The 16,598-nt window shown below is 37.9% G+C and overlaps 1 protein-coding gene across 2 annotated transcripts in view; it reads left to right on the top strand.

Moving 5' to 3' along the window:
* The window catches only part of didum (dilute class unconventional myosin), a 51,941-nt gene that overhangs the window by 9,685 nt on the left and 25,658 nt on the right, over positions 1-16,598 (top strand). For both annotated transcript variants that reach the window (XR_008406016.2, XM_053765292.2), the window contains exons 11-25: positions 1,607-1,743; positions 2,609-2,807; positions 3,403-3,505; positions 4,198-4,321; positions 5,126-5,304; positions 6,365-6,445; positions 6,784-6,922; positions 7,236-7,393; positions 8,147-8,321; positions 9,387-9,476; positions 10,268-10,452; positions 11,456-11,712; positions 14,186-14,312; positions 14,875-14,953; positions 15,797-15,892. Coding sequence is in view for 1 of the 2 variants with exons in the window: in XM_053765292.2 (XP_053621267.1) it covers positions 1,607-1,743; positions 2,609-2,807; positions 3,403-3,505; positions 4,198-4,321; positions 5,126-5,304; positions 6,365-6,445; positions 6,784-6,922; positions 7,236-7,393; positions 8,147-8,321; positions 9,387-9,476; positions 10,268-10,452; positions 11,456-11,712; positions 14,186-14,312; positions 14,875-14,953; positions 15,797-15,892 (2,129 nt within the window). In the remaining variant the exon portion in view is untranslated. The remainder of the gene's footprint in view (positions 1-1,606; positions 1,744-2,608; positions 2,808-3,402; positions 3,506-4,197; positions 4,322-5,125; positions 5,305-6,364; positions 6,446-6,783; positions 6,923-7,235; positions 7,394-8,146; positions 8,322-9,386; positions 9,477-10,267; positions 10,453-11,455; positions 11,713-14,185; positions 14,313-14,874; positions 14,954-15,796; positions 15,893-16,598) is intronic.

The raw sequence follows: 16,598 nt of genomic DNA, 5'->3' as shown, positions 1-16,598 counted from the left end.
TGAAAAGAGATTTTAGAAAAATTATTCAAACTAATTCATTTTAAATTGATAGTAGTAATACATAGCATCATATCATGTTGCTTTTGATTTATGAAGGGCTGTAATTTTTGGGAAAATTAATACAGGTTCAGTATCATGTGTATCGTATTTTGTAACAACCCTAACTGCGTTGTGGACGCTGGCTGTATCAATATTAGCAAGGCCTTCGAACAATCAATTCAAATTAAATTAATTAAATCAGTAATTAGGCACTTTCATATTAACATCCTACCAAAATTATAAATGCGAAAGTTTGTGAGCATGTGTGTATGTATGTATGTTTGTTTGTTTGTTACTCTTTCACGCACAATCTACTAGACCGATTGTTATGAAATTTGGTACACGGGTGGAATGTAACGTGGAAAATCACAAAGGGTACTTTTTATCGCGAAAATCCCATGGGCGGACCGAAGCCTCGGGGCGCAGCTAGTACTATATATAATAATAATATGTACACTTCCCTCAAAAAGCGAGCAGTAAATATTTCCTTAGTTCCTCTTTTCATCCATGGTAGTATTATATTATATATATATATATATATATATATATATATATATAGCGAAGTACCGAAGTGCGGCTACACCTAGGTACTGGAAATATTGACTAACCTGTGACCTAGGTTAGGCTTATGCAAATAATCATGTACCTATAACTATTAATATCCTATGTTTGTGAGATAGGGCATTGCATATTTGAATATATTTACCTAAAAATAAAAATTTATGCAAACAAAATACGTGTTCAATGCCAATACCTCATGTTGTGTATTTAGTCAACGCACGAATGAATCGAATATTATGAAAACATCGCGTGACGCGCGGCACGCACAAATCTTGGATTCAATACAAAATTTCTTCCATGAAAAGGAAGAACAGATTAAAATAGAGCGTAGCAGATAAAACTATATGTACTATATATGTATATAGTACATATAGTTTTATATATGGTATTTATATATGATTTAGTTTATGTATGTTGTGTACATGTATGTGTATTTATCAATGTAATTATTATATACATATGTTTTTATTCGTTTTATCTTATTTTTAAATAGAGTAAATTATCTTTTAATTTATTTTTTCCTTTTTTTGCACTTTATGACACCACCTCGCTATATCTGTTTACAATATGGCGTTAAGTTAAGTCCACCTTTTGTACAAATACTTTTTTTGTAATTTTTGTGCAATAAAGTTTAAATAAAAATCTACGAACTACTAGCATTTCGGAACGACCACTAGAATCTCAGTGAACTGTGATAATACGCGGTATTGTATCAGAGTGCGTAGTGCGACTACTATTTACATCTTACCATCGAGTCGATTCGCAGAGTGAGACGCAGCTAACCAATCACAGTGGGCTATTGTGTCGCGACGTCAACTACGCCGCAATGTGATTGGTTCTTTGCGTCTCACTACTAAATACGGTTCCGCTGTGCCATGTTTTGAACAGAACATTTGTTCAAAAATATGAAAAGTTATGTTTTTGAACAAATGTTCAGTTGAAACATGGCGCAGCGGACCCGCCTTAACAGTGAGCATTGAAATGCAAAACAGCAATTCGCTCACAGGTGTCCTGGACATATACGGGTTCGAGACGTTCGAGATCAACTCTTTCGAACAGTTCTGCATCAACTATGCGAACGAGAAGCTACAGCAACAGTTCAATTCACACGTCTTCAAGTTGGAACAAGACGAATACATCAAGGTATTTCGTGCTATGTTTACAACGTCATCGTATCGAGTGTGCTATCGCTAACACTGGTGTCAGATTTTATTCGAGTCGCCTAAAGGCATCTGACATGACTTTTACGATTACTCCATCTCCCTCCATCTAGTGGCAGGTAGTAGGGAACCTATATAAATATATTAGGACAAATCACACATATTGAGCTAGCCCCAAAGTAAATTGGAGACTTGTGTTATGGGATACTAACTCAACGATACTATATTTTATAACAAATACATATATAGATAAAGTCTACCGCCGCCTTCAAAGCGCAGGTGAAGAAGAAGCGGCGCAAAAAACTTCGCCGCAGCCTTTTCTCCAAGGACGTCAATTAACAAATAATAATTTGACGATCTCGGTGGCGTAGTGGTAAAGTTCTTGCCACTAAACCGAGAGGTCCCGGGTTCGATCCCCGGTCGGGTCATGATGGAAAATGATCTTTTTCAGATTGACCCGGGTTTTGGATGTTTATCAATATAAATATTTGTTATAAAATATAATATCGTTGAGTCCCGTATATTATATTATATATATTTGTTATAAAATATAGTATCGTTTTGATCCCATAACACAAGTCTTGATCTTACTTTGGGGCTAACTAAATCTGTGTGATTTGTCCCAACATATTTATTTTATTATTTCTTTTTATTTTATAGGTCTTATAAAATAAAAATAAACATACATAAACATTACGAATTATATCTATAATAAAATGAAAATAAAATAGTTTTATGGCATTATTTCTTATAATTCATACCAAAAAGTGTGACAGTGAAGAAAAAAATCCACAAGACATCTTAAGGAATAGGTGAAGCTAAATAAAAACTTATAATACGATTTTCAGGAAGGTATTTCATGGAAAATGATAGACTTCTACGACAATCAGCCGTGCATAGACCTGATAGAAGACCGGCTGGGCATACTGGCGCTGTTGGACGAGGAGTGCCGAGTGCCGCAGGGCTCCGACCAGGGCTTCGTGTCCAAACTGCACGCCAAATGTGAACACTACCCGCACTTCATGAAGCCGAGGTTCGGCAGCTCTGGTACGTACCGTGTCCCGTTTTCGTATTCCCGTGTTTCGTGTCCCGTGTCCCGTGTCCCATGACCAGAGTCTCGGGTACCATGTTTCGTGTTCCTAGTACTATGTCATGTATCTCGTATCCCATAGGTATATTTATTAGATACTAGATGTTGCCCAGGGCTTCGCCCCCGTGGGAGAAATCTTGGATAATGTACTTTTCTAACGGTGAAAGAATTTTTGAAATCGGTTCGGCAGTTTCGGAGATGGGTAATCTCCTCGCCTCAAACATACAAAGTAACAAACTCACAAACGCTTCCCTCTTTATTATAATAGTATATAGATTAGTATCATAGATAAATATAGATGAATCTTGGATAACGAGCGTCGAGTCAGCAACTGCACGCCAAGTGTGGCAACTTCACGTGTCCTGTGTGCAGTATGTCACGTATTCCGTGTCCCGTGCCCCATGTTCCGTATTTCGTGTCACGTGTCCAGTATCCCGTGTCATATTTCACGTGTACCGTGTTTCAAGTTCATGTCCTCAATATAGAATATAAAATATGTTTACACAAAGTTTATATAAATTGCTTTGTTGATATAAATTGCTTTGTCTCCAGCTTTCATCATAAAGCACTTCGCGGACAACGTGGAGTACCAGTCCGGGGGATTCTTGGAGAAGAATAGAGACACAGTATCTGAAGAACAACTCGAGTGCATCAGGTATGACTCTCACTGTCTTTCATCCTCGCATATTAGGTTGAATTCACGTCTGTGACTTTCTAAAAATATTCACCCATTTCTGATTTTCGTCCGCTTAACCCTTGGGAATGCCGTTGTTCCTAATAGCTGTTAAAACTAGGTCTAGCCTAAGAGTACGCTAGGTGTAACCGGCCAAACCTAAATCTAGTCACACTTCGTAGTTTAGCCGTAACATATACATATATACCGTTGACCTCGGTGGCGCAGTGGTAAAGTGCTTTCCTCTGAACAGAGAGGTCCCGGGTTCGGCCCCCGGTCGGGTCATGATGGAAAATGATCTTTTTCTGATTGGCCCGGGTCTTGGATGTTTATCTATATATGTATATGTTATAAAATATAGTATCGTTGAGTTAGTATCTCGTAACACAAGTCTCGAACTTACTTCGGGGCTAGCTCAATCGGTGTAATTTGTCCCAATATATTTATTTATTTATAGCCCATCAAGTGCATCCTGCGTCAAAGTGTCCAAGAAGCTGGCATTTAATTCGATAAACATACTAATATTATAAAGAGAAAAGATCTGTATTTTTGTTTGTAATGAATAAACTCAAAAATACTGGTCTTATATTGATGAAACTTAGCACAAAATAGAGGAAGCCTTTAAGATTATTGTTTCACCCGGTCGGTGAAATATATTTTTGATTGTTTTCCAGATCAGCAACGAATTGCCGACTCATCCAAATGATGTTCGCTCCGGACAGGCTGGAGTCCTCCAACACCCTCCCCCCTCCCACCAGGAGGAAGACAAACGCGAATGTACCGGTCGCCAGTTTGACAGTAAGTCTGATTTTCTCACCCTCTCACACATTTTTGCCAATTTCTTTCGTTTGTTAGCGAAAACTAAAAAAATCCTCTTTCCAAATAATTCTACAATAGATTTATTTATTTATTATTTTTTTATTTATTTCAAACAAAATACTAACTACACGCCCAAGAATTTATTGTTACAATACATCATTGCCATATAGATTTCATTTTTTAATTCTCTACTAATGTACGATAACATTTATTATAGTTAGTATATATACGAGTCTTGGTCATTTGGATAAAGAATTTAAATAAAATAAATAAATGGAATTGAATCGTATCGTATTGTATCGAATCTAATCCAACCGAATCGCACTGAATCGAAATGAAATGAATTTAATTGAAGAACTCGTTAATATATAAAGAAAAAATATAGTAGGTATTTAATTTTTTGTTTGTAATGTATAAACTTAAAAACTACTAGGCGGATTTTGATGAAATTTGGCACACAGATGGACGAAACCTCTGGAGTGGTATAGGCAACTTTTTTTATTACATCCGAGCGAAGTCGGGACAGACCTCTAGTTAATAATAATTTCATACATTTCAATAAAAATAAATAAAAATTGGTTAATTTTTCACTCACACACATTACAAGATTATATTTCATGCATATTACAAAATCTTTTGTTTAAAACAAAAAATACTATATAAGTATTACTAATTAACAAAATAATTAATTATAAGTATAAATAAATTAATTAAAGCATTCCAATTATTAATACATTAAATTAATAGCTAAAAATATAAAGTTTTACCTTGTATGTTCGTCAGCAACCGGGCAAACGTGCGTGTGGACAGAAGCAGACGGTGGGAGGCCAGTTCCGCGCGTCGCTGCGGGCGCTGATGGGCACGCTGTCGGCCACCACCCCGCACTATGTGCGCTGTCTCAAACCCAACGACGACAAGCGCTCGTTCAGCTTCGACCCCGCCCGCGCCGTCTGCCAGCTCAGGCAGGTGTCTCACCAATATACCGTCTATAATCAAATATTATAATACAAATCTTTTATTGTCAAAAATATAAAACACCACAACATAAAACAGACCAATCTTTCCAATGCATATAATACTTAAAATGGAAATAAACTTTACATATGCAAGTATCTACTTACTAATAAAAATGTACAAGCTAACTTTATGTATAGAATGCTTAATATATAATTATTTATTGCGCCTTAAACAAGATTGTTTATAAAGTATTTTTTTTTAATTGGAACAAACTCAATCGGGGCGCGGGTTCAATTCCCACTCGATTCCAGATTTTTTTCATCTCATTATTATTTTCAAACATAAGTTGAAAAACATGTGTGACATGTATAACAAATCCATTTAAATACATATGTATTTGTGAAATATGAAAAAAAAAAACACTATTTTGTTTTTGTCATTTTGTTATATGTGGCCGTCCAAATCAAAAGGGACCTTATGGCGGCTGGCAGTTAAGTCTTTATTGCCGTTGTGCGAATACAAAACAACGGCAATAATGGCGTAAGTGACGGGCGCCATAAGGTCCCTTTTGATTTGGACGACCACATATGTATATACGATGTAATCTTTCCCGAAGTACATTTAAACAAAAATTCAAGTAAAACTAAGCAGAGCTGTCGCGTATGTTGTATTCACTTCAAAACTGGTTTTCAATCGACCTACTTGTGAAATGTGTTAAGCCTGTGTGTTAGTTAAAATCCCCTCCGGAACCGATCGGTCTACTTTTCCGTTTGGTCCATTCGAATCGAATCGAATCAGTGGAATCGAATCAAAAAAATCTAATCGAATTCCCTCCGCGACGATCGGTCTACTTTCCCGTTTGGTCCATTCAAACCGAATCAAAACTAGTCGAATCGAATGGAAGCGAATCAAAAAAATCTAATCGAACCCCTCCGTGACGATCGGTCTACTTTCCCGTTTGGTCCATTCAAACCGAACTGAAACTAATCGAATCGAATGGAATCGAATCAAAAAAAATCTAATTGAATCGAGTCGAATTGAATATGATATGTATATTCGTTACAGGGCGTGCGGAGTCCTAGAGACAATCAGGATATCAGCTGCGGGATTCCCGTCGCGGTGGCTTTACCAAGACTTCTTCCACCGGTGAGATGAGCACGTAGCATTTTTAGCGTTTATATTGTAAAAAAAAGAAAGAAATTTTAAAAAATGTTTATTCGATACATTGTAACAAAAAAAATCAAAATTTAAACTTAAAATCGTGCACAAAACAGGCTCAGGTGGAATCGACATTTCTGGAATCCTACATTACTGGAATGCAACATTTCTGGAATTAAACATAATGATCCGGAAGGACAAAGTGTTGTGGTTGTGCTACGACGCTGGTTTTATTCGGGTGTCGTTATCGGTTATTAGCTTTTGCCGAAATGAATATCGAAAGTCGGGGTTTTTTTAATTTGTCTAACAAACAAACTTGTTACTAGCTACCGCCTCCTCTGTCAACACAAGGAGATCGACCGCAGTGACATCAAAGCAACATGCGGCCGCGTACTCACCAAGCATCTGAAAGACCCGGATAAGTACCAATTCGGGGCTACCAAAATATTCTTCAGGGCTGGACAGGTATTTATTTAATTTTGGAAAACAAACATTTATATAGAAAAACAATAAAATTTAAATATTACAGAAACCAATCGAGTTTCCACTAATTATAAAAATGTAGCGAACCTGTTACAAATGTATATATATTATTTGTTTATTTATCGACATCTACCGCGACACATGCATAACACAAGATGGTTCGCGATACTATGGATAGATGGCGCTATTTTCAAATCACGGTTGAATTGGCAAGTCTAGAACGCGCAGTTGCAGTTTTCAAGATATGTATGTTATTTTTAATTGGATTAGATGTTAATAAATTAATTTTCACTAGGTGGCATACCTAGAGAAGGTACGTGCGGACATCCAGCGCCTGTACTGCGTGCGAGTGCAAAGCTGCGTGCGCCGGTTCGTGGCCAGACGGAAGTACCTCCGCGTCATGCGGGCCGTATGCGGTGTTCAGGCTCACGCCAGGGGATACCTGGCCCGCCGGTGAGTGCTACTGAGAAATATGACACGACATGACACTGAGAACTATGACAGGACACTGAGAAGTACGACAGGATAGTGAGAAGTATGACAGGATACATTTGAATCTGAAATAATTTTATTATTTTCCAGTATTTTCTTTTTAACTTCTAAAAATTGAAACTTCCTAATTAATTTTCGTGACACTTAAAAATATTGTCTCATGAATGTCGACAGCGATGACTGTTTAACATTTGTTACCCACAAAAAAGTACCTTTTGGGAAATGTAATGGACCATTCAGATATGACTGATTACTGAGTAGTGTGTCAGGACAGTGATAATATAAGACATTATTATCGATGTTACTATACAGGGTTACTGGTATTTAACGCATAACCTTCCAAAGGAGCATAAGGTACATAGAGACTAACATCTTTTGTTCTACGACTTTTGTCTAAACCTAATAATAAAAATAATAATATTAGTTTTAATGTCGTTTCTATAAAATGTTAACTCTATGTTCGATTCCGCTACATAACGTTACTGTACCATCTCGTATTGCTGGGCTATTACACAGAGTTAAGATGTGTGAAATCGCAAATTAGATTGTATTTTTTTATATGAAAAAAAAAAAAACTACGAATCACGAAAAGTCGTAAAATAAAAGTTGCTTGATGTACCCAAGTAGTCTTTAGGAGGTAATGCGTTTGATACCAGTAACGCTGTATATATTCTTTATGTCTTAACATCGCAATAATAAACTTTGTTTCCACAGCAAAGCGCAAGAGGTCCGTCGTAACCGCGCTGCCATCAGAATCCAGCGCAACATCCGGGGCTGGCTGGCTCGAGTCAAATACCAGAGATTGAGGAAGCTGGTTACAGGACTGCAAGCGTATGCCAGGGGACTGTTAGCCAGGAGACTGTATAGAGACAGGAGACGAGTCAAGGCGGTAAGATATACCTGGTAGATATATAGATACTCTCACAGCAGAAATCGAGGAAGCTGAATATAGGAATACAAGCGTATGCCAGGGGACTGTATAGAGACAGGAGACGAGTCAAGGCGGTAAGATATGCCTGGTAGATATATAGATACTCTCACAGTAGAGATCGAGGAAGCTGAATATAGGAATACAAGCGTATGCCAGGGGACTGTATAGAGACAGGAGACGAGTCAAGACGGTAAGATATACCTGGTAGATATATAGATACTCTCACAGCAGAGACCGAGGAAGCTGAATATAGTAATACAAGCGTATGCCAGGGGACTGTATAGAGACAGGAGACGAGTCAAGGCGGTAAGATATACCTGGTAGATATATAGATACTCTCACAGCAGAGATCGAGGAAGCTGAATATAGGAATACAAGCGTATGCCAGGGGACTGTATAGAGACAGGAGACGAGTCAAGACGGTAAGAAATACTTTACATACAGACATAATCCTACTAATATTATAAATGCAAAAGTTTGTGTGTATGTTTGTTACTATTTCACGCTTTACTTAAGGGATTGTTTTGAAATTTGGGTACACGGGTAGAATAAAACCTGGAAAAACACATAGGGTAGTTTACATCTCGAAACTCCCACGTGAGCGAAGTCCCGGGCCGCAGCTAGTTCATTAAATGTGGTAATACGTTCGTGTAGAAGCGGTAGTGGTGTAATGGTTACGACGCCCGCCTATGGATCGAAAGGTCCCAGGTTCGAATCCTACTCGTGCCACATGAGTTTGTATACAAATCTGACTCATATATAGTAGTTTTCATCGACCACCACTTGCTTCCGGTGAAGGAAAAACATCGCCAGGAAACCTGCACACTGGTTGATTATTATTTACTTTTGTGTAAAATGGAGAAGGCAATGGCAAACCACTTCATTAATAATGCCAAGAAAGTTGTTGTGTGTGTTTCATTATACGTAATGACCACGACCCTCAGCCATGAGGAATACGACGATGATGAAGAAGAAGTAACTGTGTACTGGACCACCACGCTTCATTGCACATATTGATTCCAGGTGATGGAGATTCAACGGTACGCGCGCGGCTATCTCGCGAGACAACGCGCCAAGAAAACAAGGCGACAGATTATTATATGTCAAGCTTCTGTGAGTACTAAATAAAATTAGCTATTCTCAATTTTGACGTTGGCAAAGTCATCGTCTTATATGGCGAACGATGGAGCTATAAAACAAGAAAAAAATATTGATGACCGTTTGAATGAGTGTACGGATTAATGAATGATTTATTTGAACAACTCAACGTACAGTCTGCCACACAGATAGATATATAGTCAGCCCAACAAAGTTTTATTTTATTTTTGTTACTTATATGTTTATTAACACAGCTTGTGATCTCCTGAGTCTGACCCCCTAAGAGATGGACCCATGTTCAAATTTGGGGGGGGGTGGGGGTGTCATATGTCTCAGTGGCTGACTGTACACAAGCTGTGTTAATAAACAAAAAGAAAAATAAAATGAAAACTTTGTTGGGCTGACTTGGACAGCGAATCGAAGGGGCTCGGTTCTGGCAAGAATATATTATTTAGCACAACAGAACATTGCGTAGTTTGTATGAGAGCTTTTATTTAAGCCGAAACCGACAGCGAACTGTTTGCCGATAGTGTATGACCGGCATAAACAAGGAGAATAAATCCAGACTAGAATTTCGCTAGAGCGAAGTAAAAACTTACTTCCAACCTAATAGGCATAGGATAGGCGATCATTTAACATCGTAGTCAAATCTTCAAAATTGTACTTTTATTTTTTCCGCGAACCCTGGGCTTTGAGCGTCACATCTTGAAATGCAACCCGCAAAAATTTTTAGAGAAGTAAAAACCTAGAAAACTATTTAATCCTTCCCCATTAAATTATTGAACCCTTCCGCCACCCCCCCCTAGATCCGCCGCTTCCTGGCCCGCCGCCAGTACAAACGCCTCCGCATCGAAGCCCGCAGCCTCGACCACGTGAAGAAACTGAACAAGGGCTTGGAGAACAAGATCATAAGCTTGCAGCAGAAATTCGGCGCCGCGCTTGAGAGAGCCAAGTGTATAGAGCCACTGCAAGCCCAAGTCGGTGAACTCAAGTAAGTTGGTATAAAAAGAGTATATTCTTATTTATATCTACACTAGCTCTTGCCCGCGGCTTCGCCCGCGTGAATTTATCTTTCATTCAAACTTTCACCCCCCGTTATAGTCATTAGGGGGTTGATTTTTGGAAAAAAGTAGCCTATGTTTGAACGTGGGATTTTAACTACATGCATACCAAATTTCATCAAAATTGGTCCAGCGGTTTAGCCGTGAAAGAACAGACAGACAGACTTTCGCATTTATAATATTATGGATTTGGATTCGCATTTATATTATTATATATATATAATAAATATATTTAATATTATTTATAATTATGGATGAAGTATATGTTTTTTTATATGTATTTTGTATTTTATTATTCCTAAGTATATTTGTTTATTTTCTTTACAATTTATAGTCTTCTCTGTTCATGTTGTACGCTATTACTTCTGACTAGCCTGCTACTGCAGACACGTCCTCTCAACCTATCGCCGGTCGACTGAGATCCCTACATGGGATAAGTCCGCCTTTGTACATTGTATCTTTCTTGTATTGATTTTGATTAATGTGTCTGTTTTCGTGCAATATAGTTATTACAAACGAAACAAATGGTAAAAAGTGAAAGTTGAATTAATTACATAATATAAATAAAACACTAGATTTTGGTTTTTATTTCTTTTTGATAGGTGTTATTGCTGACACCGGTGTCAGATTTTTATCATCTCGCTTAAAGGCATCTGACATGACTTTTACGATTAACTACCGATTAATGGCAAGTAGCCGCATCCACACTAGTGAACCAAAACTGTCAACCCGCGTTCGATTTTGGTTGAGACATACATACACTGTGCGTCACAACCAAAAGCTGACTAGAACCCCCCAGGATTCGACAGTTATCTTATTTAAATGCGATATTTTTGCCAATCTGGCAGTGAGGACTGAACTATTAGCAAACATTTAGTGTTCCATTTGATTTCGTTTGTATTACGAACTATCATATACCTTTGTTATTGACAGGGCTAAACTGGAACTCCTAAGATTAGTAGAAATCGAAACGAAGACCTTAAAAGTCGACATCGCAGACAAGGACAGCTTAATAACCGCTTTGCAAACCGAGCTGACGAGCGAAAAGTACAGCAATAAGCAGCTCAGAGAGGAGAAGAAGGAGATAGAAGACCAGTACAAGAAGGACAGGGAGGAGTGGGAGGCGGAGAGCGAGAAGTTGGCAAGAGAACTGAAGAGTGACAAGGAGCATTATGAATTGCTTATTGAAGGTTAGTATATGTAAAGTTTTTAATTAAATAAATGAAGTTTCTTCGTTTCATTGATGTCCGCGACGGTAAAGTGGGCGGGACATGTTTGCCACATGCGGCCGTTGGGACATTTTAGATATTCACTGGACACCTAGGTATGGAAATAGTAAACTTAGCAGAACAAGGAAGCGTTGTCTTCCTCCCTCTTCCGTCCAATTGGCAATTTGCGAAGCTTTAACAACTTGAGGGAGACCTTTGCCCAGCAGTGGGACGGAATAGGTTACAATTTATTTCTCGACACAAGCTTTTATAGTTGTCGTAAATATTTTGTTACCTCTTTTTGCTTTATCTGTTTAACTAATCTTTATAAAATGTTACATACACTAAGTTCCTACTTTGAATTATGGAGAATTGAATTTGAATTGTGAAAATTGAAGCGGTGGTGGTGTAATGGTTAAGACGCCCGCTTTTGGATCGAAAGGTCTCAGGTTCGTATCCTACTCATGCCATACGAGCTTGTATACAAATCTGATACTTACTTCCGGTGAAGGAAAACATCGTGAGGAAACCTGTACACTGGTTGTCAGTTTCGTTACCAAGTGTGTACGCGACTAACTGCCACAAATGGCGGTAAGTAGTAGTATAAGTAATGTCAGATGCCTTTAGGCGACTTGAATAAAATCTGACACCGGTATTAGCAATAACACACTCGATATGATGATGATGGAGAAGGTTGTAGGGTAATTTTCATCCCGGAAAAATAAATGTTGACGTGGGAAATTATCGCGAGCGAAAGCTAGTTCTGTATAAATATTAAATTTGTAGAAAACAGGCTTTGTGTTAAAGCTGTGCTTCGACATACCAATCACCCTATATATTATCGTTTCAATCATCCGCAACTCCTACCTTAAATTTATTAGATAAGATACGTCGATACACGTCCGATAATGGAGATTATAATAATTAATTCCGAAATGACAACATTGAGCTAGACAGTTTTGTAATTATAAGTGAATATAACCTATAAATTCACGACCAAATTTTATCTTAAAAATGTTTTAGTGATTCTTGTGACGTTAAAAAGTGTAGATTAAATACGTTGATACGCTTATGTAAAAAAATATCTATGTTTGTGTACTTTTAATAAATGTCGGATCGTTTATGTATGTATAATCTTTCGGGAGTAAATTGTTTAATAACTCTGATAGCTGCATCAAAATCCGTTGTGTGGTTTAAAAGAAAGTTTGGTAATAGTCTGAAGCGGAGAGCGATATTGTTTTATACTATGTCACTTTATCCACATTTAACTAATTGTAAATGTGAAATTGTGTTTGTCATTCTTTCAAGTTGAAATGGATTGAGTTCATTTTTGGAGACCTTGAGAGTGACGTCTCCTTTTTTTGGAACAAAATGAAGTGTCATGAAGGGATACAATAAATTCAATTGAATTCATTAATTTGGTTTAATCCGTATTATTTATGTGTATTTATCACTTATAAAGTGGAAAATAGCTTTGTCTGTATTTAGGAGATATCAGAGAAAAACAATTTTGATAAACAATAGAAACCAAAACAATTATCTGTTAAATTTTTGTCTGTCTTTCTGTCGGTATGTTTTTTCGCGCATCACGCAAAAACTACTGGTTGGAATTTGATGCGGTTTTCATAGGTGTATAACGGATGTTCTAACCTCAAATCCGGTACAGTTATCATCGCGTTACGTTGCTTAGAATCCAAGATATTGAAAATTGAGATATTGTTACGAGCGATCGAAGCCACAATATTACGCGGACGAAAGTTAGTAGATCCTCTATATATTGCTTTATTTTTTGTAATAGATTAATCAAGTTTGAATGAACATGTGAACTGTATGACAGCTCATTAAATATGGTGGTGTCGCCGGAAATTGTTGTGAACGAAGCGAAAGACGCAGCGTCAGATGACAAGCTAACACAAAATGCGAACAGTAACAATATAAATAATCAAAATGGCGGTGGCGATGGTGAAGTTAACCCCGTTATTTGGTCTGAGGAGTTTGAGCAGCGAGCGCTCTTCTGGAAAGGTTAGAATTCCTTTTGGAAACCGTTACGTGTCATCTTTTTTTTCCCGAGTGAGTTCAATTAATACAGGTTTCGAGAGTTTTTTTCTATTAATACTGGTGTCAGATTTTATTCAAGGCATCTGACATGACTTTTACGACTACCTACCGACATCTAGTAGCAAGTGATCGAATACGCAGTACGTAGTGAACTTAAACTTAATTATTATGTAGGTTTCTCACGAATTGTTTTCTTCGCGGGAGCAAGTTGTCTATGAAGACTACTATTTCTAAGTATTATTTACAAATATACACAACTAGTGAATTATTTTGTAAAAAAAAAATGTGATAGACATTTTAAAAGATTTACCCGCATTTTCGTATCACACATATCACTACGTATTTAAAATTTCCGTTTACAGAAGCAGTTTAATAAAAATCGTCCATCTCTTTTCAGAGCGAGACAAGTTACACGAACAAGAGAAGAGAGCGCTGAACGCCGAGCTGGAGGCGGAGAGACAGAGTCGGCAGAAACTGCTGTCTTCTCAATACGAGCTGCAGGAGAGGATCGATTCCTTGCAAAGGTGAGAAATATTGCCGAGGCGAAAGGTGTTCTGGCATGATAGGGACACTGTTCAAATGAGTTTCTTTCGGCATTTCGTCTCAGCAGTGGTCGTTCCGCCAAATGCCAGTAGTTCGTAGCTTGTGAGAGATAACTATAAATATAAAAATTGACGAGAAAATGTGCCTGTGAAGGTTTAATCTCTAAATAAATGATTTGAATTTGTGTAGCGGATGGGCTAACTTAAGATCTGAGTGTTTAGTGCAGGTTTGCATTAATCACTTCTTCACCAACGAATCGATTCGAAGTTGTGACGCAGCGCACCAATCATATTGCAGTGTTGTTGTCGTTGCGTCACAATGGCGCAATGTGATTGGTTGGTGAGAAGTGACTTTGAATCGATTCGATGGTGAGAAGTGAAATGCAAACACGCACTTCGCCCAATGTAGTATTGACAGTGATATGTTATGGGCGGACGCGCGAAACAGACGCAAGCGAGCCGCGGCCAATAGCTAGTCATATCAGTTGACGCAAGTTGCAGGCAGTCAGAAGGTAGGAATTACATTATATTAACGCATTTTCAGGGCCCCAGCACCGAAAGAACACAGAAGATCATTGTCAGACGCCAGCAATAACTCTCAGCAGGAAACCACAGTTGAAGATGTGAGTGTTTAGTTTTAGTTAAAACATATTTTTTTCGTGACGGACGAAAGGCGACTGCGTGTTGCGGAGATGTGGACGCTTCGACGGATGTGTGGAGTGACAAGGATGGGTTAGATAAGGAACGAATACGTGAGAGGAAGTCTCAAGGTAGCACCAATCATAGGAAAATTGGAAAGTAATAAGCTTCGATGGTATGGTCACGTTATGGGAGGAAAATAATATTGTAAGAAAGGTTATGGAATTGAAATTGAATGGGAAAAGAAGTAGGGGCGGGCCGAAGACGAGGTGGATTGAGTGCGTCAGGCAGGTTATGGCTAAACAGGGAGTAACAGATCGGTTAACATCAGACAGGGAGAAGTGGAGGAGACTGACATGCTGTACCAATCACACATAAAGTGGGATAAGGGTAGGCTGATGGTGATGATGATATTTTTTTCGTATTGCCGACTGTATTAGCAGTCGTTAAAACCATAGGGTTTTAACGACTGCTAATACAGACATTTAGCGCCACCTATAATAGACTACAGGTTTGTCGCAAATCCCACGGGAACAATAGTTTTTTCCGTGATCAAAGGTACCCTATGTCCTTCTCCATACTCTTAATTATATTATATGCGAAATTACAAGAAGATTTGTTGAGTAGATAACGTGTGAAGAGTTAACAAACAAACAAACATACTTACGCATTTATAATATTAGTTGGGATACGAATACTGAAATACAAATAAATAGTTATGTGTAAAAATAAATATACCTACATATATACTAATTACAATACACACAAAGGATGTCTGCAGATCAAGTGAGCGTTGTGTATAGCTTTCTATATCTTTGGTCCAACAGGACTACGGCTATGGTTCCGTGCGATCTGTGGAGACCAATCGGCCTGCATTGGAAGCCGTCAATTGGTCCACTGGAGCGCCCAATGGCGGAGCCCCGGTGAGTACATTCTAAATTCAAATTCAAAACTCTTTATTCAATTTAGGATGATATATGTCATTTATTGACGTAAAAAACTGCCATTTTGTTTGTTCAGTCAGTTTCGAGACCTAACTCTACAACCTTTACTCAACACTAGATGTTGCCCGGGGCTTTGCTCCCTTGGGAATTTTGAGATAAAATATAGCCTATAGCATTCTTGAATAATGAACCTTTCTAATTGTGAAAGAATTCTGGAAATCGATTCGGTAGTTTCCGAGATTACCCGCCTCAAACTTACAAACTCACAAATGCTTACCTCTTTATAATAATAGTAAAGATTAGTCATATTGGGCTGAGACATTGTATGAAAATTTATTTAATTTGGTTAAACTTGTCCGTCGTTTATATAGTCTTTGTATAGATGTAAATTATTTTTATAACTAGCTTCGCCCCAGGGCTTCGCTCCCGTGAGAATTTCGGGATAAAAGGTACCCTATGTCATATTCCAGGTTATATTCTACCCGTGTACCAAATTTCATAAAAATCCGTCCAGTAGATTTTGCGTGAAAGAGTAACAAACATACATATATACACACATCCCCACAAACGAATTTATAATATTGGTAGGATTAATTGCTTAATACGAATTGTGACCAATATTTTTGTGTGATAGCCAATTAAGTCTCATTTGATCAACTTTTCATCACGATTTTCATACAAACTT

The sequence above is a fragment of the Plodia interpunctella genome, chromosome 27, assembly GCF_027563975.2.
Source record: "Plodia interpunctella isolate USDA-ARS_2022_Savannah chromosome 27, ilPloInte3.2, whole genome shotgun sequence".
NCBI classification, from domain to species: Eukaryota; Metazoa; Arthropoda; class Insecta; order Lepidoptera; family Pyralidae; genus Plodia; species Plodia interpunctella.
This window is presented reverse-complemented; position numbering and strand designations above follow the sequence as displayed.